This window comes from Trachemys scripta, chromosome 5 (assembly GCF_013100865.1).
Source record: "Trachemys scripta elegans isolate TJP31775 chromosome 5, CAS_Tse_1.0, whole genome shotgun sequence".
Classification (NCBI taxonomy): Eukaryota; Metazoa; Chordata; order Testudines; family Emydidae; genus Trachemys; species Trachemys scripta.
The window spans coordinates 57,016,230-57,040,708 of NC_048302.1; the positions used below are offsets into that span (position 1 = coordinate 57,016,230).

Genomic DNA, 24,479 nt, shown 5'->3' on the forward strand with positions numbered 1-24,479 from the left:
CACTCCCTTTGCACCAGTATAAGCAACTATACAAAGTACAAGGCAACAGAGAATTCAGCCCTTTATTTTTTGTATAATCATTTTATACCTTAAAGTGAACTCTGGGATCAAATTTAGCTCCAGAATGAGAAAACACACACAATTTCACAAAATCTAAGATCAACATAAATGTTTTCTAATAGTTTAAAAAAAAAAATCCAATGGAAAGAGTTTTAAAATATACATAATTATTCCTTCTACAAAAGAATGACTTGCTGGAGCAAGGCCTAAAAACTGTTTATAGCTGGTTTTGTCAAGTGAAAATGACTAGACAGTTTCCATTGTCTACATTGAGAGAAATGCAGAAAGTAAACAAACATAATAAAGTAAACACTGATTTTAAAAGTTCTTTCAATTTTAATAAAAAAAATTATTAGAAACAAAGGTAACATTTTTGTTTAGCTGGTTTTTAAAGATATGTTTCTTAACGTGATATTACCCCTGGAACTGGGCTTTTAGGAAGCTGTTTCAGCACAAAGTGGATTGTATATGAAAAGAAGAGACAAATAATACAGCAGCAGCCTCAAGGACTAGCAAAAGTTGCTCATCACAAGTGATCTTTAAGTAATGATTGAATTAGAAGCTACAGGGATACTTTATAACAGGGCTGTGTTGGCTCCCTTGGCCCACCATATCAAATAAAAACTTATCCTTGTCTTCAAGGATCTACATAAATCCATTGTAGCCTAATCACTGACCCCTTGTCTCATCACATTCTTTCAACCTTTCTCCTCAGCCTTCCAAATATGTCATCCCACTTGTCTCTTTCTTCCACACCACCAACTCCTAATTCCTGTTTGCCAAGCCCTGTTGTCATGCAAATATCTTCTTAAATCACCTCCTAAAGGTGCCTTACGCTGATGTAGTTTGTTCCCCTTCCCATATAGGAATAAACTATACTGATATAAACACATTTATACTGGTATAACTATCTACATTAGTTAAAGTGATAAAGCTTTTATGTATAGAGAAAGCCTACAACTCATTTCTCCTGTGATGTCTACAAGAAGTGAGTCAATAAAAAAGTTCCCTCACCTGAGTCTCCCAATGCACCTCATCTTCTCTGGGACTGTAAACTCTGCAGGGCATGGGCTGTTTGTAATGTTGTGTCTGGTACAGCATTAAACACATGGTTGACACTTAGGCCTCCAACCCCAGGCTGGCAGACCCTTGCACCCCTGGGGAGTTCCACTGCACAACAAGCAACAGAAACCAGGGCTTCACACTGGCAACAAGCAATGTGGGGTTTGCTTGTTAGGGTGGTGATCCTTAGGGCATTTTAAGAATTGATCAATACAATTTATATTTAACCATCCAACTTAGGCAAACAGCACTCTGGGAGTTAAGCTGTTGGAAGCTGGACATTGCACCTTCTATTTTAATATTAATGACTATCCTTTGATTCATCAAGGAGATAAGCATTCAGTTGAGTCTATCAAGTTAACAACAGTTAAGTGACTGTACCTTGCCCTGACTCCCCTTCCTGCTCTCCTCCACCCCTTTAAAAAAAAACTCCATTTCCAGGTAGGATTTTAAACATAACTTTAAGGAAAAAATCCCATTTGTTAAGTAACGGTCAAACACAGATTAACACATTAATCTACTTAAACTGACCCCTCGCCCCCTTGTTATTAGCGAACATAGCCCCACTCGTATCGTGTGCACCACTCGCTAGTGAGAGTGGTACATAGACTGAACTGCACGCCGGGGGTTCATGGCTTTGCCCCCGCATTCAACTGAAAGCCTCCTGCTTACCTGCTGCAGAGTTCAGGTTCCGCCTTCTGTGCCTTCTGCCGAACTCCCTCAGCTCCTCTTCCTCGTCCTCCAGCCTCCAGGCTTCAGCCATCAGCGAGGGGTGCAGGAGGGGGCATTTAGAAAGCAGGCACCCCCATGCCCAAGCGCAGAGAGCGCGCGACCGGGGGGTTCTTTGTCTCGCTCAGTGAGTGAGCAGCGAACGCCCCAGCGCTGGGGGGGGGGGGCACGCTGCGGTCCCCGGGGCAGAGCTGCCCTTTCGAGCCGCCCCACTCTGCACCTGCACCTCTTCTCTCGTCTGCCCCGGCAGCCGGCAACTCCCTGCAAATCTCTCGCCTTTTCACTCCGCCTCCCTCTTCTCTGAAGTTTAAGCCTAGGCGTGGAGGATCCTCTTTGGGCCTTTTCCTCGCCTCCCTTCCCCAGCAAGGCTCAGCCGGACGCAGGTTGGGAGGAGAGAGAGGCGCACCCACACAGCCAGGTTGGGGAGGGGAGGGAAAGTTAAAGGAAAATGAAAGAAGGTGGCGTTTGCTTTTCCTGCCCATTCACAATATTCCGGTGTCAACAGGAAACTCCACTGCTGCCTGACACTAAAACAAAAGGAGGAGGGGGAGGTACCTGGAGCAGAAAGCAGCAATCAGGGCTGCAGCATGCAAGAGAGGGAGCGAGCCTCTGCTGGGGAGGAAGATGGACTCGCACTTGCAAGGCTGGAGTAGCTGAAAACTTTTATTTAGGGAAAAGGGACATGATTTTTTTTCTTCTGTATCCACGTATCTCCAGGGCAGTCTCTCAAGCTGGTAGCATTTTGAAGGAGGGAGAGTTCTAAACAGTGCAGCATTGAGTGAGATTTTAAAGGTCCCTTCAAGAATGCAGCACATTCTTTCTCACCAGTGGGAAAGACCTTTAAAAACTGCTTTAAATAATCCAAAACAAGAGCCTCTGTTCAAATGAGACTTGGCTGATTTATGACTCCAGTCCCATTGTTGAAGCATTGTTGAAACTGCATGCTGCGTTATACCCAGTACAAGCCCACTGAGCCATGTGTGGCAACCAGGGGTATAAATCAGGGCAGAAAATAAGAAACTGGTGCCTGGTACCTACCTGTTTTAAAGGGTTAGTTTTATTCGCTATGATGAGCACAACAGCTCAGAAAAACATTTGCACTTTATGATTAAGGTGAATTAAGTAGTAAAGGTTCTCACTGTGAAAAGTTAAAACCTACTCTTCTTATTAGCATATGCGCAATGTGCCTCAGATGGACACCAGGCTTCATTCATCACTGAATTTGGTCTGCTGGTTGCGAAAAAAGTTGGCAGTGCTTAGGTACCAATATGATAGGCACCTTAGAAATATCCAAGTTATAGAGTCTTTGGCTTCAGATTGTTATTATAGGCAGAACAAGTAGTGCTGCCTATAATTAAGGTTGCCTGACAGGATGGATGGTGCTCTGGGGATGAACCAGGGTTATGTAGTGAAGGAGTCTAGATCTATAGGACCCCTGCCTCCTTCGTTGCAGACATTGGAGGTGTGTAGTTAATAAGGCAAGGAGCTGCAGAGAAAAAAGAATGGTCTTGTGGCTTAGGCAGTTTAATGCCCTTCAGAAAACTAGACTCTCTCCCTGACTTTTCCATAGAGTTCCTGTGTGATGCTTGGGAATTAATTAAAACCAAACTTTTCGTATTTTGTAAAGGGACCACTCAGTGCACAAGATGCACACTGCTTTCAGTAGTGCAAGCTGAGAAGAACATGCTGCTTTATTCAACTATGTAACAAAGTGATGGTGGGTGAAACTCCCACTAACTAAACAGGAAGTATGAGAATGGTGGAGTCTGACTCCAACCCATAGTACTCTGAGTAATGCAGTTAACCCCTTGATGATCACTTTATTACTTCACAGGTGGTCTCTAATTGTGCACTCATTTTCTGGGTGCCTCACATGAAACCTGGAATCTAAGTTGCAGAAGCTCTGAGCACTCTCAGTTGTAAATGAAGTCAATGGGAGTTGTGCTTGAACATATGACGTTATAAAATGCTATGTTCTCTGAAAAATCAGAGATTATTGTGTGTGATTATTTGGGGCTCTATGTACAACTTATATTAGTTGTAGTGATGTTGTAAAGTGTTGGACCCACGCTATTAGAGACAAAGCAGCTGAGGTAGTATTTTTTATTAGACCACTTTCTGTTGATGAAACAGACAAGCTTTCAAGCTATACAGAGCTAAAGGAGAACTCTGTGAAGCTTGAAAGCTTGTCTCTTTCACAAACAGAAGTTGGTCCTGTGACATTACCCCCCATAGTCCTTATGGAAATATTCTTATGATATGGATATGGCATAACTGAGATATTTTATGCAAGATGGGCCTTGTCGGTATAATCGGAAAGGTTATTTACTGAATGTAATTATCCAATTTGTATGCATGTATCATTTCTGTATCTGAAGTTAGGAATATTGACTATGTAAAATTACAACTGTGATAAATGAAGGGAGAGGGGGTAGCTTCCTTTTGTGGATGCTGTGATGGGTTGGATCACAGAAACCCCCTTGGGAGCTGCCACCTGATGTGCAAAGACTACCTCTGCTCCTGTTTTCCCTGCCAGCTCAGGACTCCAGCACCCTGTCTTGCTGAGCCAGACACTCCCGTCTGCTCCAACACAGACCCAGGGTCTGAATCACTTGCCCTGAAGCTGCAAGTTACCTGAAAACAGCTCACAGAAGTGTGCTTGTCTTTAGCACTCAGATGCCCAATTCCCAAAGGGGTCTAAATCCAAATAAATCCGTTTTACCCTGCATAAAGCTTATGCAGGGCAAACTCATAAATTGTTCGCCCTCTATAACACTGATAGAGAGATATGCACAGCTGTTTGCTCCCTCCAGGTATTAATACATACTCTGAGTAAATTACTAAATAAAAAGTGATTTTATTAAATACAGACAGTAGGATTTAAATGGTTCCAAGTAGTAACAGACAGAACAAAGTAAGTCACCAAGCAAAATAAACTAAAATACACAAATCTATGCCTAATCAAATTGAACACAGATAATCTCACCCTCAGAGATGCTTCAGTAAGTTTTTTCTCAGACTGGACACCTTCCAGGCCTGGGCACAGTTCTTTCCCCTGGTACAGCTCTTGTTCCAGCTCAGGTGATAGCTAGGGGATTCTTCATGATGGCTCCTCTCCCCCTTTGTTCTCTCCACCCCTTTATATATCTTTTGCATAAGGCGGGAACCCTTTGTCCCTCTGGGTTTCCACCCCTCCTCACTGGAAAAGCACCAGGTTAAAGATAGATTACAGTTCAGGTGACATGATCACATGTCACTGCAAAACTTCACTGCCCACTTGCCAGCACACACATGTACAGGAAGACTAACAGGTAAGCACAGCCATCTGCAGACAATGGTCCTGGTTAATGGGAGTCATCAAGATTCCAAACCATAATTAATTGCCCATACCTTACATTATTACAATAGGCCCTCAGAGTTATGTTTTATATTTCTAGTTTTAGTTACAAGAGTGATACATTTCTACAAATAGGATGATCACACTCAGTAGATTATGAGCTTTGTAATGATACTTTACAAGAGACCTTTTGCACGAAGCATATCCCAGTTACATTATATTCACTTATCATCATGTTTTTATAAAACCATATAGACTGCACAACATCACAGATGCCCAACCAACCAGTAGCTATAAAATCCCTCTTAGGAGCTGTTCTCTAATTGCTCTACCTGTAAAGGGTTAAAAAGTCTCACTGCTATGCATAGGTAAGAGGAAGTGAGTGGGCACCTGGGCAAAAGAGCCAATGGGAAGGCTATAACTTTTTAAAATTGAAACAAGATTCTCCTTTTGTCCATCTGTTCTCAGGGAGAGGCAGACAGGGACCAGTTATGCTGTGAGAAGCTTGGGCCAGGTATGATAAAACATTGGTATCATACCTAGAAACTACTTATCTAAAACCCCAGATATATAAGTAGATCAGGAAATGTCTAGGAAGACACAATTAGATTTATCCCTTTTATTTCGTTATGGCTTGTAAACGCCTCTGTGTTAATCCCAAGTGCTTTTGTTTTGCTTGTAACATTTAAGCTGGACTGCAAGAGAGCTATTCTTGATGCTTAATCCTTGTAGTGCTTTTTTAAAAATCTAGCAAAAGCCTAAATTCCCAGATGTATTTTCTTTTTTTATTAATAAAATTTACCTTTTTAAAGAACAGAATTGGATTTTTGTGTCTTAAGAGGTTTGTGCACATGTTGTTTAATTAGCTGGTGGCAACAGCTATTTTTTTTTCTTCTTTCTCAGCTCTTCCCCAGAGGGGGGTGAAAGAGCTTGAGGGTACCCCACAGGAAGGAATTCCCAAGTGCACCTTCCTGGGATCTCAAAGGAGTTTTGCACTTGGGTGGTGGCAGCATCTACCAATCCAAGGTTTAAAAAAAAGCAAAAAAAAAAAAAAAGCTGTAACCTTGGGAGTTTAATACAAGCCTGGAATGGCAGGTATTAATTTTAGAGTCCTTGTGGGCCCCCACTTTCTGCACTCAAAGTGCCAGAGTAGTGAATCAGCCTTGACAACAACTGTGTGTATACTTGGAGATGCCCACCAGACAATAAGCAATCAGCCTTAATGGGCCATTAGGAAAAAGACAATGAATCAAGGATGTAGATCGCCCATCTTCCAGGAGTTCCTTCCTGTGGACATTGCAAATAAATCTGGTTTCATAGTTGCTTTAACACTACAAGGTCAGGTGATAATGTCACCTGGTAAAAAGTGCCACCTTGGACACTGCTGGTACTTTTCCAGTGGAAACAAAAGCGGGAAGCCTTATGCACATTCTATTTAAGGCTGGGGAGTAAGGAAAACAGCCCTCCTCTCCACTGCCTTCCTGCCCAAGAAGAAAGACTGCTGAAAGTACCTGAGGAGACAAAGGAACTGAGCTGTGGGAAAGGCAAGGGCTGAGTCCAGAGTGAAACATAGGAGTCTAGTCTGTAAAGAGAAATACCTGGGACTCTAAGCTTCAGAAACTCTGTAACTTGCCTAAAACAACATTTAGAGTGAGAAATTACTTCTTGAAACCAGTCTCTTTAAGATCTTAAGCTTAGTATGAAGGTTTTGTTTTATTTGCTTAGTAATCTGCCTTGTTCTGTCTGGAGCCCCGGGCCCTTTAAATCACCGCTGGAGTCCTGCCACCACTGCCCCGGGGTAGCGGCGGCAGGGCTCCAGCTGTGATTTAAAGGGCCTGGGCTGGCTCCCTGCAGTTGCAGGAGCACCGGGCCCTTTAAATCCCCGCCCAAGCCCGGCTACCAGAGCTCCGGTGGTGATTTGAAGGGCCCAGGGCTCCTCGCAGCAGCTGGAGCCCTGGGCCCTTTAAATCACCCCCGGAGAAGCTCTTGCCAGTACACCGTGCCAGACGGGACTGGCTTACTTTCACCTCTGTCTGCATCGCAAGAGGATATTATTTTGGGTGTACTTTCCAGAGGGGAGCTGCACTTGAGTTCTGGGTGATTTCCTAGCTGAGTCTTCTCATAGAGAGCTGTTTGCAGACTCTCTGATTCTACAGATGGTGCGTCCCTACCTGTGTGTGTGTGCTGCCAGAAGCTGGAGAGCCTAATTCAGAAAAACAGGGAGAGGGAGCCCAGGCTAGTGGAGCAAGCAGGCTCAGTGAAATCCAAGGTTTCAGAGTAGCAGCCGTGTTAGTCTATATCCGCAAAAAGAAGAACAGGAGTACTTGTGGCACCTTAGAGACCCACGAAAGCTTATGCTCTAATAAATTTGTTAGTCTCTAAGGTGCCACAAGTACTCCTGTTCTTCTTTTTAGTGAAATCCAAGTACATCAGGTGGCATCCCAGAAAGCGGGGTCCAACCCGTCACAGGTCCAATAAAAAAATTTTACTTCACCCATCTTGTCTCTCTATGCACAACTAACGTATTCTGGTTGATTTTATGAAATTGTTGTATCATTTGTATCATTCAATAGATGTGGAATCCACCATCTGCTGTCAGGATATCTTCAGATCAGGGATAAGGGAGGGTCACCCATTCAAATGGGAGCACCTTAGGACAATGGGTTGGCTGAAGCTGGGAGAACCAGTTTTCTCCAACTTCTCTGCAAGAGACTGAGGTTTGAAGAGTGGAATTGCCCCAGAAGCAGAACAAAGAAATCAGGTGTTAGCATTATGTCTTAAAAACTACAGAGCCTCAGATATGCAGAGAAAGGATTCACATGAGGAACAAAGGGACAGGCTTTTGGAGGGAGAGCAGATATTTTCATGGCAGTGCCAGACAAGGTAAAAGGATGCTGGATGGACTCCAAGGTGGGAAGAGAGAGCAAGAATGAGCACATGCAGACTGACCTTGAGGAGTGGAGACCCAAAGAGGGGACCTGGTGCCTTGAAAAGACACTTTTATTTACTGCCATCTAAAGTAAAGTGTGTTTGGTTTTGGACTGCTTTGCATAGCCTGTGCGCCTGTTTGCTTCCACGATCATGTATTTCTGAAGAAATAATTTGTAAGCTAGCCTGCACATATAGTGGAATTCTGGGAAAGAGCGGGAAGGCCAGGGGAGCTGGCCCTAGTCACAGGGCCTAGGCCAGGGGTAGGCAACCTATGGCACGAGTGCTGAAGACGGCACGCAAGCTGATTTTCAGTGGCACTCACACTGCCCGGATCCTGGCCACCGGTCCAGGGGCTCTGCATTTTAATTTAATTTAAAATGAAGCTTCTTAAACATTTTATAACCCTTATTTACTTTACATACAACAATAGGTTCATTATATATTATAGACTTATAGAAAGAGACCTTCTAAAAACTTTAAAATGTATTACTGGCATGCGAAACCTTAAATTAGAGTGAATAAATGAAGACTCGGCTCACCATTCCTGAAAGGTTGCCGACCCCTGGCCTAGGCAGTTGCACTGTGGGGTCTCAGCTGGCAGAAACGGTGTGATACAGGATGTGCACCTTGAGAGTATGCCTAGAGAGCCAAAACCCGGGGGGAAAATATGGATTTTTTAGTATAGGAAGCTTAAAAAGCACACAAGTGCAGTGTACTGACACTCAAACACAGTAGCCTGGTATTTGTTCAGCAGGGGAAGTTTTAAAGGAGGGTTGTGACACTAGGCATCTCAAATTGGGCCAAAATTAGTGACCTTTTTATGTTAATCTCTTTGTGCCTTGCTTCCCTAGCTGTAACAGGGAGATATCATCCTCTCATCTCAGAGGGCTGGGAAAATAAATTCATTAATATTTGTGAAGCCCTCAGAAACTATAGTGATGAGTGCCAGAGACAAGTCCATGAATAAATTAATAATTCTGTTTTCAGAGCAGCGTTTGAATAATTTGCAGTAAATATGTACTAAAATGCCATTGAACAATGAAGCAAAAACAAAATATTGAACAGTGCTCATTAAGTGAGCAATTTATTCTGTGCACTGAATGAAGCAGGAGTCCTGTTGAAAAAAAATAGTATGTGATCATATAATTAAAGACTATCATAATGCATACACAGGAGGTAAATTAATGTTGCACAGGCAGTCTTAATTGTGGTATTTCCTAACTTTGAGTGCTTGTCTTTGCAACCTTAATAATATTATTTTAATGTAATTGTTTGTGTGTAATTTGCTATTCAGTTAGTATGATAGTTATGTATAAAGGACAAACACTCTGCTTTAACAGACTTGCACTCTTAAAGGCCCCAAATCTTCATTGAGGTCTGCATGGGTGGACTCCCATTAGGTCTTCATGTGGGTGCACAGTTCTCCCCCACGAAGATGTAGGATCATGGTTCTATGTTGTTTATAAACTGGCAAAGTAGGTCCATAATTCCCCACCTGTGCAGCTATGTGCAGAATACTATGTGGGGCTTCACCACTGCAGAGTTGCAAGTTTGAATTTTTCCAGCACCAACAAGGCCATAAAGTTGGACTGAAGACATAAAATAATTACAGACAAGAAGAGTGTGAGGACGACAACAGTTAACAAGAGAAGAGAGAAACCATTTGTGGGTGCTGAAGAGGAGAACAAAGAGAGAGAGTCAAGTATAGAGCCAGAATTGAAAGCTGTTTGCATTCCAGACAGATTTCTTAGTTGCTATAAGATCAGTGTCCAGGCGGGGGACTTTGTTAACCACACCCTTCCTGAGCTTTCAGGACTTACCTGGATTCTCTCCAATAACAATGAGTGGCCAGGACACTCAACCCTCCACAGGGCTTTCTTCTTACAATTTCCTCATTTCTATATTATATATTTATTTTCATACCCACCCTATTTACCACAGGAGAGGTGTGTCTGCCTTGTGAAGGGACTTTGCTGTCACTTGAAGCAGGGGACCCAGGCAGTAAAATCAGCATGAAAAAATCAGAAAAGGTGCAGAAAACAAACACTCTGTCACTGCTAACCACAAAAGGAACACTGAGGCTGCCAAATCCCTAGACTAGGGAAACAGATTTGAAAACAAATAAGAGGCCCTATCTACATTCCTAAGATAAAAACTGCTAGAGCATTCTGTTTCAACAGTCATTCAAAAGAAGCAATAAAATCTGAAACGATGTGGGGAAGGGAGAATCATTTATTGTATTATTAACCATTACCAACAACATGCTTGTTACTATACAAAACAGAATAAGTCATGGTTCCTGCTCCAATGAGCATACAATCATAGCACTCATCTTGCAAGCTGCACCATGCACAGCTGAGACAGAAGGGAGTTCCAGGCATAAGGTGTGGTATGGAAGAAGGCAGGAAGATAAGTGGGAGATAAACAAAGATGGAGTGGTGAAGAAGACAATGAATAACTTGGGAAACAGTGTTCCCTACTACTCCTGCTTTGCCTGAAACAAAAAATTAAGGTATAAATATAGCAAAGTATACAAATGAAAGCACAAGGACTAATCACACACATCCTCCTCCTCTGCTCAAAACCAACATCCTCAGATCCGCCAGAAGAAAAAAGTACAGTCAGGCTTGGATTGGGCTACAGAGAAATTTCTCTAGAACCCCCAGGAACTGGAAGATTCCCCCTTCCCCCCGCCGCCGCCAACTTCTCCAAGAAGTAGCAGAATACGCATAGTTCTCATTGATCTGTGGATCTGAGGACCTGGCTGGCAGGGGGCCCAGCCTCCAGCAGAGATTAAATTCTGTTACCTTGAAGTAGAATGAGGCCAGGAGATGAGAGATTAAAGTAAGGGTGGGGCTAGCTCTGGTTGCTCCCTGTCACCTCTTATTTGAATTTAATGAATCTCAGTCTCATGCCTTATCTGAGATCTGAGATAACCCCCAAATGTGCAGCATAGTAGCTTGCTAAATTCAAACACAAGGGGTAGCAAATGAAAAGAGGGCAGAACATCTGGCTGACCAAGCACTAGCTTTCCAGGGACTGAAGCGGCATTTTCAGTTCCCTTAGCTAAAGGGAGAAAAGATTGAAAGAGACATAAGGAATCCTTAACACTAAATACACAAAAAAGAAATTAGTGACTACAGGTTTCATAACACTAGAGATAAGCAGTCAATATGTCTAAATCAGTCAATATAGAGGAGTAGAGGTCCCTTGCCTGATCATCCTACCCCACAGATCTCTGAGGGATTGTCTTCACATACAGTGCTACAGCAGCACAACTGCACTGCACTTTAGTGAAGATGCTCCTATGCCAATGGGAGAGCGCCTCCGTTGGCGTAGTTAATCCACCTCCGCGAGAGGTGTTAGCTATGTTGACAGGAGAAACTTTCCCGTTGACACAGCGCTGTCTACACGGGGATTAGGTTGGTATACATCATTCAGGGGAATAGATTTTCACACCCCTGAGTGATGTAGTTACTGGTCTACACTGTCTAGATATAGGTATATATGTAGATCTGGCCTGACTGTAGCTACTCTGGTAAGCCTTCTTCAGGGAAGCAAGACTGTGGGAAAAAGTCTCTAAATCGGATTCAGCATAACTTTGAAGCCTCAAATATTCTTACATATTCCTTATTAGATACTAGGAGCACACATTTACCTTTACAATGTAACAAATCTTGCACAAATGTGGGTGTGTAGGAAAAGAGGTGTACCACAGTATACTAATTTATTCAAAACTGTATTATTCACCACAACTTAAATACTTTAGATTTTGTCTTCCACAATGTTAGGTGAAGAGAGGCATGTAAGGGCAGGCAACTAGGTAAACATGTCTTGGTACTCTCTGCAGAACTATAACTTGTTACCTTTCCAATTGTAGGCTCCACTGAGATCTTTTATTCTGATAGCCCTCTCTGGAGTTGGTACTTTATGTGGCCATATAGAAAGAAGCTGTTCTTCCACCAAAATATTTTTGCTAAAGAATTGCTCATATGGTCAAATATCAATTAAGGTTTTGACTTTAAAGCAGCTAAAGCCTGAAACTACTGCATCGATATTTGGATGGGATCCAAGAGTCCCTGACAATAAAAGAACAACATTAAGTGATTTTGTAAAAAGTGTAAGGAATGAAGTAGAGTTTCCAACAGGGGAAACATAGCTCCTGGATACTACAACATTATTTCTGTTCTGATCAAAGATAACAAGAATGTTCTAAATAGACTGATGCAGGAAATACAAATAGATAATAGCCTTAGGGCTTGTCTACACTGGCAAATTTTGTTGCCAAAAACTGCCTTTTGGCGACAAAACAGCGATAGTGTACACACTTCAATGGGACTTTTGTCGAAAAAAATGCCCAGTTTTGGCAACAAAAAACTTCCATCCCTGCGAGAGACTTTTGTCTTTCCCCCCTCCCTTTATTGTCAACAAACAGCCAGTGTAGACACCATGCCTTTTTTCCCCCCGCCCCACCCCCCAATTTTATTGGCCTCCAGAAACTGTCCCACAATTCCCATGCTGCCATTCTGGTCAGGGGGTTGAACTTCTCTGCCCTGCAGCCAACCCGCCCCTCCCCCTTGCAAGCCCCGGGAATTTTAAATCTCTTTTCCTGCTTGCTGGCTTCCCATGTGAGCTTCCCAGGTAAGCATGGCTGGCTATCGCACCAAATGTGCTCCCACTTGGACCACACCTGAGCTGTTGGATCTGATCAGTATATGGGGAGAGGAGTCTGTTCAGTCGCAACTGCGACTGACCCGTATTAATTGGGACACATATGGGCAAATTTCTCGAGGCTTGTGCGAAAAGGGCTATGATTGGGACACACAGCGGTGCACAGCGAAGATAAAAGAGCTGAGGTAGGCGTACCATAAGGCGCGGGTGACCCCACCTCCATTGCTGATAGCTTCCATGGATACTTCACAGGCAGCAGAAAGAGGGGATAATCCAGAGGCTGAAATTCTGGATGAAGAAGCTAGAGGGAGCTAGAAATGGATGTGGAGCTCCCAACGGGGTCGCCTGGTGTGGCAGGCAGCCGGGAACTTTTCTCCACTCCAAAAGTGCTCTATGGGAAGCAAGAAGCGGATGAGACGCTGGGTAAGTTGCTGTGGCTTGTGTAGGGAATCGGAAAGTGGGAGGCAGGTAATGTTTTATGTGAGCTGGACATTGCCCTATGTAGCTAATCTGCATGGCCAAGCAGGGTGTCAATGGACATCGAGTCTTGCAGGGAATCCTCCAGAGAGGCTCTGGAAAGTTTCCAAGAGGTACTTGTTAATCCTCTGCTGCAGATTCCAAAGGATTATAGCCTTGTTAGTTCCCCCATTGTAGGAAACTATACCATGCCATTTAGCAATCACTGGAGCTGGGACCAAAGCGGCACATAGCTGAGCTGCATATAGACTGGGGTGAAAGCCGCAAGCACACAGTAGTTGTGCTCTGGTTTCCCTGCTCACCCGCAGCAGTGAGATGTTAGCAAGCCGGTTGGCTGTCTGTGAAAAAGTGTGTGATAATTTTAGAATGAATTCCCTGCAAAGCTGCGATGCAAGCCGTAGGCACAACCACCTTCCCCCCCAATCCCGATATGCACAATTCTTTGCCAACTCCACCCCCTCTATGCCCACACATTTCTTTTCAGTTCACAGCCCTCCTGAGTTTCCCCATCACTCCACCCCCTCTTGAACAACGATAGCAGGAGCTACACACAGTTGTGAGGTTTTACTCTTTTTAACAATAAATAAAGGCTAAGGTATTTAATGGTAAAGCGTTTTTATTCTGTGTTCTACAAAAGCGTATAGCAATCAATTCACTCTCGGTAACAGGCTTCTAAAGGATTTTGTTGCATGGATCTTAGGCCCCAAAATCGTACGTGGATGCACCAGGGAAGCAACTCCAAAGCAGACGTGTGTTACTGCCCCACATTGTCAAAGTGGTTCCTCAAAGCCTCTCTGATGTTAATAGCAGCCCTCTGGGCTCCTCTGACTGCCCTAGCATCTGGCTGTTCAAAATGTGCAGCCAAGCACTCTGCCTCAGTGCTCTACACCTGAGCAAACATTTCACCCTTAGATTCACACACATTATGCAAAGTGCAGCACGCGGCTATGACTGCGGGAATATTATCCTTGGTAAGGTCTGGCCTGCCATTGAGACGCCTCCAGTGAGCTTTCAAATGGCAAAGGCACATTCAACTACCATGAAGCACCTGCTCAGCCTGTTGTTAAAACGCTCCTTGCTACTGCCAGGTGCCCTGTGTAAGGTTTCATGAGCCAGGGCTGCAAGGGATAAGCCGGGTCTCCCAGGATTACTGTGGGAATTTCCACATCCTCCACTGTGATCTTGTGGTCTGGAAAGAAAGTCTCCACCTGCAGCTTTCTGTACAGGCCACTGTTCCTGAAGATGCGTGCGTCATGTACCTTTCCAGACCAGCCTGCATTGATGTCCGTGAAACAGCTCATAGACTCATAGACTCTAAGGTCAGAAGGGACCATTATGATCATCTAGTCTGACCTCCCACATGATGTGGGCCACAAAAGCTGACCCACCCACTCCCGGAAGAATTCTCTCCCTTGACTCAGCTGTTGAAGTCCCTAAATCATGATTTAAAGACTTCAAATCGCTGAGAATCCTCCAGCAAGCGACCCCTGCCCCATGCTGCGGAGGAAGGCGAAAAACCTCCAGGGCCTCTGCCAATCTACCCTGGAGGAAAATTCCTTCCCGACCCCAAATATGGCGATCACCTTTCCAGACCAGCCTGCACTGATGTCCGTGAAACAGCTCCTGGTGATCCACAAGCACCTGCAACACCCTGGAGAAGTATCCCTTCCTATTGATGTATTCTGAGGCAAGGTGGTCTGGCACTAAAATTGGAATGCGTGTGCCATCAATCGCGCCACCACAGTTAGGGAAACTCATCTCTGCCAAGCCATCCACTATTTCATGCACATTTCCCAGAGTCACAGTCCTCTGCAGCAGGATGCGATTTATTGCCCTGCACACTTGGAGTAATCCAGCCCCAACAGTGGGCTTCCCCACTCCAAATTGATTTGCATCTGACCGGTAGCAGTCTGGATTCGCCAGCTTCCACAGAACAGTTGCAATTGCTTCTCAACCAAAAGGGCAGCTCTCATTCAGGTGTCCTCACACGACAGGTCGGGGGCCAGCTCAGCACATAGCTCCATTAAGGTTGCTTTACGCATCCTAAAGTTTTGTACCCACTGGTCAACATTCCATACCTGCATGACAATGCGATCCCACCAATCAGTGCTTGTTTCCCCAGCCCCAAAACAACGGTCTACTGTATGCAGCTGCTCTGTGACTGCCAAAAGCACTGATAAGTTGCTGCTGTCCATATCACACTCGGGTGCCTGCGATTCATCCTCTGTCAGTAACTTTGCGAGTAACTCTGCTGTCATGTGCGATGTCCTCATGACAATTAACAGCGCATAGGAGAGAAGTGTAGGATCCATCCTCTCTCACTGCAGATGCTGGTGTGCACTACAAAGACTGACAGTTGGAAAAACGGCACAAAAGGAAAGCCAGAATGGCACGAAAGGAAGCCAGAAACCATTGGAGGGCTGGGACACAAAGTGGTGCATGACGGGACATTTTGCACGTCCCAGGATGCGCTGCTCTCTGTTTCCGCCTTCCCACAACACCTAGCAACAGATGGTGTCGCCAGGCACTGTGGGATACATACCCACAGTGCATTGCTCACGCTGTTGACAATGGTGCTCCGAATGTGGACATGATCTGTCCAGAGGGAGCAAATGTTGACTCACTTTGGTGATTTTGCTTTTGTCGATTTTTTCATGTCGACGTTAGTTTCATCGACAAAACTTACCAGTGTAGACAAGCCTTTAGATTGCTGAGAGCCAGGAGCTGATGACTTGACCTCTATTTGTGTTCAATGGATAGCTGGGGTCCACTGGAATTTGATATAGCTGGAAAATGACATACCACTAGCCTGCAGGACCTCTGAAATGTCTCCAGTTAAGCCTGGGTTCCCTTGCATCTTTTTAATTGTTTGTGGCTCCCTCCATCATCATGACAAGGTTCTAAAAGTAGATGGTTTTATGATGCATGAATTTGATAACGTTTAGAAAATTAATTTTCTGAAATGGAAGAAAACTATCTATACTGTGAAGGAGTTGTGAGAAAGAGGCTTCAAACTATAACCATATACCCTGTACCCAGGGTTCTGCAAATGGGGAGACACATCCAATATGTTAAAGAAGCCAGAGTGTGTAATGCAATCTACCCAAAGTCCAAGAGCCAAGCTAGCAGTGGATGTCATCTTGGAATTCTTCAGGAATCTTTACAGAATGCTTTTTATAGGTGTCAGTTTTTAATCTAGTTCTAGGAGATATGATTGTTAATTGCATTGTTTTTGAACGTCAAGGTTTTAGATGCACCATAAACTTTTTGTTGTCATCTGAGCCAATCAGGTTTTCTTAATGCTCCATTCTCTTTCATTAGGTATTGCTCACTGGGAAAAAAAAAACAAAAAAAACCCACACATATCTATTTAAACTCTAAGTCCCTTGAAGGAGGAAAAGTTTTGCTGTTTATATGTAGATTAGTTCCAACTAAATCACTCTGACACCTTGGGCAAATTGTTTAAGCTCTCTGGGCCCACATTTATCCATCTGTAAAGTAATAATATGATTTACCTCCAAGGGGCAGTGTGATAATTATAGAATCACAGTAGATTACACAGTTAAGTCTGTAAAACAATGTCAAATCTAAACCACATTTTGACCCCTTCTTAAAAATTCACATACTTGATCTATGAAAGAAGTGAAGTTACTGTGGCTAATCTAACAAGCTGTTAAAAAGAATGGATTTTCACTTGTTTAAAATTATTCTAACTTCTTTTGTGCAGTCATAACTCCAAAATGGCTTAATCTGAAGCTCTCAGAATTGTTTGATGCACTGATCCGCAATGAAAGCTGGAGTTTTCCATCTATTCCATATGGGCACAAAGCCTCTGAAAATCTGGTAGACTTTTGCCTTGGGGGTTCCTGCACTGTAATGACTCCTCACGATCCCCTCTTAACCTCCAAAATATGTGGGAAGGAGTTTCTTAGAAGTGGGGTACAGCCAGGGTTCTCCTATGCTCCTCAGACATCCACCTGCCAGAATAGCCCCTTGGGCTATGGGCTGTTGAATTTAGATGGGCTGCTCTAAACTATGTCCTGGATCCACTTCCAGCCTGGTCTAGGATTAAAGAGCCAGAAAGGTGGTGGGAATCTCCTCTTTGCCATGTCACCCATCTTTAGAGTTTAGATCTATATGTGAGCTACTGAATTCTAAAGCGTATTATGGATATCTGAATCTCTGATTTTCACCTCCATCTAAGTACAAGTTTAGGATGCACTGTTCCTTGTGGGAGTGGCTTTCATTAACAGGGATAATTCCATACTACCGTAGAAATTAGGAGTTACAAACACATTGGGAATGGAGGTTGTTCGTAACTCTGAACAAAACGTTATGGTTGTTCTTTCAAAAGTTTACAAGTAAACATTGATTTAATACAGCTTTGAAACTTTACTATGCAGAAGGAAAATGCTTCTTTTAATCAGCTTAATTTAAATGAAACAAGTACAGAGCAGTTTCCTTACCTTGTCAAATCTTTTTAAAAAACTTTCAATTTTTTTAGTAATTTACATTTAACACAGTACTATACGTGCTTTTATTTTTGGTCTTCACTGCTGCCTGATTGCATACTTCCGATTCCAAAGGAGGTGTGTGGTTGAGTGGTCAGTTTGTAACACTGGTGTTCATAACTCTGAAGTTCTAATGTATCAGTAAGCCCTCAGCCTATGGTAAATAGGATATAAAATAGTAAAATTTACATTTTTTAAGAAGTCTTAATTTTCCTCTAACACAGTGTTGCTGTCTTCAGATGAGGAGAGACCTTATTCAGAGCAATATCATATCTTGGAAGGGTATACAGTGGAATGAGAAGAAGGGAGTTTACTGGTTTCTGAACACAATCCATTCAGACAGACACACCCTTCCCCCTAGCAGTGGGAAGAGTAAGGCTGAGAAGCTGTGGAGTGGCGAAGAGCTAGTTCAGAGGTGAGGGTGCTGCTGCCAGTGCCATGTTCCTCATGGACAGTGTCTAACCACACAGTGTTGCCAATGCTCAGGGCTGCTACCATGGTAAAGCATACTTGTTATGCTAGCACTGAAAGGCAGTATCACAGTACTCATGGAGTCTAAGAAGAGCTTGGGACCTACAACCTCAACCGTGGCAGACAAAATAAAGCTTTCCTGTTGCACTTTACTACAAAAAGTTGACTGGTGAGAATCTAAGGAAAAGAATGAGCAGAGCCTGGAAGAATTCCTGAAAGGCAAAATTGAGAATCATAAATGTGTAGATTGCAGTAAATGTACTACAAATTCTCAGAGTACTGTAGTCTGGTTTGGGCAGCTCATGTTTAGGTTTTTGTCCCCCCCGGTGCCCTGCCATGAAATATGGTCAGTGTGCCCTCATTGATGGGAAACTTCCTTTGTGCCAATAATCTTCCCAGTTTGTTTCCAAAATTGTAGTCTCCTGTGTGTTTTTCCACAGTCCCACCTGCAAACTGAAACTGCCACATTTTCCTGTGTTGGACTAAACAGTTCACACTTACTGCAGTGAGTCATTACAAGACCATGTTAAAATTCAGCAGATTTAACTAATTCTGCAGTTAAATAATTAGATGATGATTTCTTATGTGTTCTCAAGGCAGTATAGTCATAACATTAATGTAGTCATGATATTCTAACTGTATAGAAATAGGATATTTAACAATGGGAAAAAAATTGGGAGTTTAAAAAAAAAAAAACCACACACAACTAAACTTCAATTTTCCCCCAAAATTGTTTTGATCTGTTACAGACATTATCTTTCCACCCCACTTTCAGTAGCACTTACAGGTTCTTAAACAATGTGTTTTTAATAAAAGTTAAAGTGAAAAAACAGGTTGATGGCTTTGATTGAGTAATTGACCAGGGCTCTTGACAAAGTGGATGAAGATCAACATTATACAGTCAAGGAGGCAAATTTTGATAGAAAACATAAAAGTTTCTGAAACACTAATTTTTCAATTATACTTCCACAGAGGAATTAACTAAAAAACAAACAAACAAACAAAAAACCCAGCAGCAAACTAAGGGGAAAAATTGAAGAAAATTAAACTGCTAAGAACAGATAGTAGATAATGTTTTCACCCCTCAGCCCCCAGAGATCCCATTACATGGCAACAGCAGTCCTATCTTGTTCGGTTTCTTGTACTACACCCATCGCTGTAAAATCCTGATGCCTGTAGAAGCATAAATGGTTCTAAAGAGTTGTGCTCATCAGCAATCCATCTTAGTTTCACAGCCATTTTAAAGCCAGAACCAATCATAGTTTTCTCCTATTTTCTAGTTCCTGCCTGCAGTAAGGTAATATGTAATATTGAAAAATGCAGTTTCACTTTGGAGGTTCTCCATTGTAGTTATATGCACTTAAAGGGCTGGAGATTTGAGCTGATTATTTCTGAGCATATGTCACATAACCAATTAGATATTCATGTGAAAATTATAGATATAGAACCTATTTTTTTGCTCCATTATAGAGCTCTGGTAGTAATACCATTCAACAATGGAAGCCATCCGCAGGAGTTAGTTGATTGTAAGTCTTCATTTTTACTTCCTTATTACTTTGTGTGCACACACCCAGTTATTATTGGGTTGACATTTATTATGCTCAGTACATTGAATGTAATCAATAGCTAGTTTCTGCCAAAAGAAAGAACCAACATTTACATTGTGTGACAAAAGTTCCTCCACTATCTTGGTGGGTCCTGCGCTTATTGGCGGATTTTCATGCTTCAGAGATTCACCATGTGGGTTGGGGAACAGCCCAGAGACCTTCCCCTCTGGAAGAACCCACAGTCCAGGTCAATTGGGAGGTTTGGGGGGAACCCAGGCCTGCCCTCTACTCCGGGTTCCAGCCCAGGGCCCTGTGGACTGCAGCTGTCTAGAGTGCCTCCTGTAACAGCTGCATGACATCTACAACTCCCTGGGCTACTTCCCCATGGCCTCCTCCAAACACCTTCCTTATTCTCACCACAGGACCTTCCTCCTGGTGTCTGATAACGCTTGTGCTCTTCAGTCCTCCAGCAGCAGCACACCCTCTCACTCTCAGCTCCTTGCGCCTCTTGCTCCCAGTTCCTCACACTCTCACCACAAACTGAAGTGAGCTTTTTAAAATCCAGGTGCCCTGATTAGCCTGCCTTAATTGATTCTAGCAGCTTCTTCTTAATTGGCTCCAGATGTCCTAATTAGCCTGCCTGCCTTAACTGGTTCTAGCAGGTTCCTGATTACTCTAGTGCAGCCCCTGCTCTGGTCACTCAGGGAACAGAAAACTACTCATCCAGCGACCAGTATATTTGCCCTCTACCAGACTCCTGTACCCCACTGGTCTGGATCTGTCACATATCCCTCCACCCTGCTCAATGCCAAGGGGTTGGGCAGCTTGGGACGCCAGACAGTGCACACGTGACAAGCCATCGGCGTTGCCATGACGGCTCCCTGCTCTGTGTTGCACACGGAACTGGAAAGGTTGGAGGGATAAGAACCATCTGGTCACTCTTGTGTTCTTCTCCTTGTTCCGCTGCATCCATTGAAGAGGGGCATGGTCGGTCACGAGGACAAATCTGCGCCCAAGCAGGTAGTAACGCAATGTTTCCATGGCCCATTTTACAGGGAGGCATTCTCTCTCCACTACTGCATATTTTTGTTCCCTTGGAAGGAGTTTCCGACTGAGGTATAGAATTGGGTGTTCCTCCTCCCCGACTATCTATGATAGAACGGCCCCCAACCCTACTTCCGATGCATCCATCTGCAGGATAAACTCCTTGGTGAAATCAGGGGCTATCAGTACGGGGTTACTGCAGAGGGCAGTCCATAGGTCTGGGAATGCTTCCTCTGCTGCGTCAGACCATCTCACCAGATCAGGTCCACGGGCTTTCACTAAGTCTGTCAGGGGGCTTGCCCTTGTGGCAAAGTGGGGGATAAATAGTCAGTAATACCCCACCACACCACACAGGAATGCCCGGACTTGTTTCTTGCAACTTGGTTGGGGCCAATTTTGGATGGCCTCTAACTTGCTCACTTGGGGTTTTACCAGACCTTTCCCCACAATGTAGCCAAGATATTTGGCCTCTGTAAACCCTACAGCGCACTTGGCAGGGTTTGCTGTAAGGCCAGCTCGCCTGAAGGTATCGAGGACTGCCTCCACCTTCTCCAGGTGGGTTTTCCAGTCTGGGGTATGAATGACCACATTGTTCAAGTAGGCAGCAGCATAACTGTTATGCGGGCGTAATAGCTAGTCCATGAGGCGCTGGAAGGTAGCTGGGGTCCCATGTAGTCCAAAAGGGAGGACAGTATATTGAAAAAGACCCTCTGGTGTAGAGAACGCAGTCTTTTCCTTTGCGCCTTCTGCAAGGGGAATCTGCCAGTACCCCTTTGTCAAGTCTAGGGTAGTCAAGTACCGGGCATTACCCAGACGGTCCACTAGCTCATCTATGCGAGGTATGGGGTATGTGTCGAACTGGGATACTTCGTTTAGTCACCGGAAGTCATTGCAAAATCTTGTGGTGCCATCAGGTTTGGGCACCAGCACGATTGGGCTGGACCACTGACTGTGGGATTCTTCGATGATCCCCAACTCCAGCATTTTTTTTTTTAAACTTCTGCTTTTATTTCCTCCCTTTTTGCCGCTGGCACCCGATAGGGCCTCATTGTTACTCTGGCCCCAGGGTTCGTGACGATGTGGTGATATGTCTTGGTTGTTCGACCCGGTTTTGTCGAGAACACATCTTGGTTCCGGAAGATCATCTCAGACACCTCATTCTTCTGGTCTGGTGTTAAATCAGGAGACACTCTCACCTGTTTGGAAGGCTTGTTTTCCTGAATTAGGTCTTTTTGGACCATTGTGCATGCTAGGGTTTCAGAAGGTTAATGTGATAAATCTGTTCTTGTTTTCTGCGTCCTGGCTGTCACACCTTGTAGGTTACTTCCCCCACAGGTTCAACCACCTATTAGGGCCCCTGCCATTGGGCCAGAAGCTTGCTTTCTGCCGTGGGTACCATCACCATAACCCGATCCCCTGGTTGGAACTGTCGCACTTATACCTGGCGATTGTAATGGGTTCGCTGGGCCTCCTGGGCCTTCTCCAAATGTTCCTGTACAATGGGGTAACCCGGGCTATCCAGTCTCGCATCTGTTTTACATGCTCTATTATATTTCTCCCCCCATTGGGTTCCCCTTCCCAGATCTCTCTGGCAATATCTAGTATGCCACAGGGGTGACACCCGTATAATAACTCGAAGGGGGAAAACCCAGTTGAGGCCTGAGGTACCTCCCGGATAGCGAACATAAGGTAGGGTAGTAGGGTGTCCCAATCCTTCCTGTCCTGACTTACCACCTTCCTTATCATAGCCTTGAGGGTTCGGTTAAACCTTTCCACCAACCCATCAGTCTGCGGACGGTAGACCGAAGTTCTCAGGGTATGTATATGGAGCAGCGTACAGAGGTCCTTCATTAGCTTCGACATAAATGGGGTTCCTTGGTCGGTTAATATCTCCTTCAGTAGCCTCATTCGGGCAAAGATCCCCACCAGCTCTTTGGCTATAGGTTTAGAGGCCATGTTCCGCAGGGGGACGGCTTCTGGGTAGCGAGTAGCATAGTCCAAAACAACAAGTATATATTGGTGGCCCCCGAGTTGTCTTCTCCAGGGGTCCCACTAGGTCCATGGCTATTCACTCGAAGGGGACCTCTATGATGGGAAGGGGTACTAAAGGTGCCCTCAAGTGGGGACGGGGACTGTGCAGCTGACACTCCGGGCAGGAGGCACAGTACATCCGCACTTCATGTACTCTGGGCCAGAAGAACCGTCGTAGGACTCGTGCCAGAGTCTTCTCTACCCCCAAATACCCCCTCCAAAAGATGACTATGAGCAAGACTTAATACAGCGTTCTGGTGTTTTTGAGGTACTAGGATCTGCTGTACCTTCTGCCCCTGTACTGGTGCAACCCGGTATAAGAGATCCTTCTTCATTATGAAGTAGGGTCCTGGTCCCTGGGTTTTCCCTTCCACGGGGACCCCATCTATTTCAGTCACCTCCTTCCTAATGTTGTCAGACCTTGGGTCTTCTGACTGGTCCCGTCCAAAATTTCCTCTCCCGGGGCTAATCTGCCCAAGATCTAGGGGCCCAGTCTCTGTTGCCTCTACTGGTTCAGAAGCATTAGGGTGGGGGTCAGACTCAGGTGCTTCTCCCTCCTGCATGGCCTCCTTTTCAGCTGCGCGGGTCCGCCTACCTACGAGAGTGACCCTCTGGCTTTGGGTCAGTATTTGGGTTCGCAAGACCTTAGCTGCCCTTCTTTCCTTTTTTGTCTTTCTATCCTGTCTGGGAGTGGAGAACAAATCTGGGGATATTTCAGAGAAGATTGGGGGTTGACAGTCTGCTGTGGATGCCTCACCAATTTTAGGGTCCCCCTCTTTCTCCAGTCCCCCTACCGGGAGTAAGTTTCCAAACCCTAGGAAGTCCCTCCCTACGAGCACAGGGTGTGGGAGTTTAGGGACTACACCTGCTGCTACCTCAGTATTGTTCCCTTGGATCTGGATTTTTACTGGGATGGTGGGGTAGTAACTAACTGTCCCATGGATACATGTTATCCCCGTACATTTAGCCTGCAGCAGCTGACTACACTTCACAAGGTTCCCTGAGATAAGCGTGATAGCACTGCCCGAATCAACCAGTGCCGTGGTCCCTACCCCATTTAGTTTCACTGGTCTGGTATACATATGTGGGGTTAGTGAGACCCCCACAAGGTGGATTAGGGATCATGGATCTGCCCGGTTCCCCAGGTTACACTCCATAGGCTTCTCAGCATTAGGACACTGTGCAGCTATGTGTCCCCACTCCCCGCAGGCATAACATCTGTATGGAGCCCTAGGCGTTCCCCGGTCTCTTGGTTTGGGCAGTCTAACATCACAATCCTCTTCTCTCTCAGTGCTCCGACTCTTTGTGGCCTCTGATGGGCCTTCAGCCTCTCTCTTTTTCCACCTGGGCCCTCCTGGTGGCCCAGTCACCCGAACTTTAGGGCTTGGTGCTGCTAGTTTAACCCGGGGTGCCTCTTCCTTAACTAGTCGGGTCAGCTCCCTCGCTGTCCTTCGCCTCTCTACCAGGGCGACAACCTTGTCATAGGTGGAGGGTTCGTTCTGGCTTACCCAGGCACGAAGGTTCTGATGGTACTCCCCTCACGTATCGGTCGATGACCAGAACCGCTAGTATCTCTTCTGGATTCCGGAACTCTTTCTGCAACCACTT

General features: G+C 44.7%; 1 protein-coding gene across 2 annotated transcripts in view; it reads right to left on the reverse strand.

Annotated features, from left to right (window-relative positions):
• The window catches only part of SH3D19 (SH3 domain containing 19), a 137,636-nt gene extending 135,274 nt beyond the window's left edge, over positions 1 to 2,362 (reverse strand). Inside the window, exon 1 of one of the 2 annotated variants that reach the window (XM_034772942.1) lies at positions 1,795 to 2,362. In XM_034772942.1, coding sequence (XP_034628833.1) covers positions 1,795 to 1,885 — 91 coding nt within the window. In that variant the 5' untranslated portion in view covers positions 1,886 to 2,362. The remainder of the gene's footprint in view (positions 1 to 1,794) is intronic. The other variant, XM_034772941.1, reaches the window with a different exon arrangement.
• Positions 2,363 to 24,479: the final 22,117 nt, after the last annotated feature.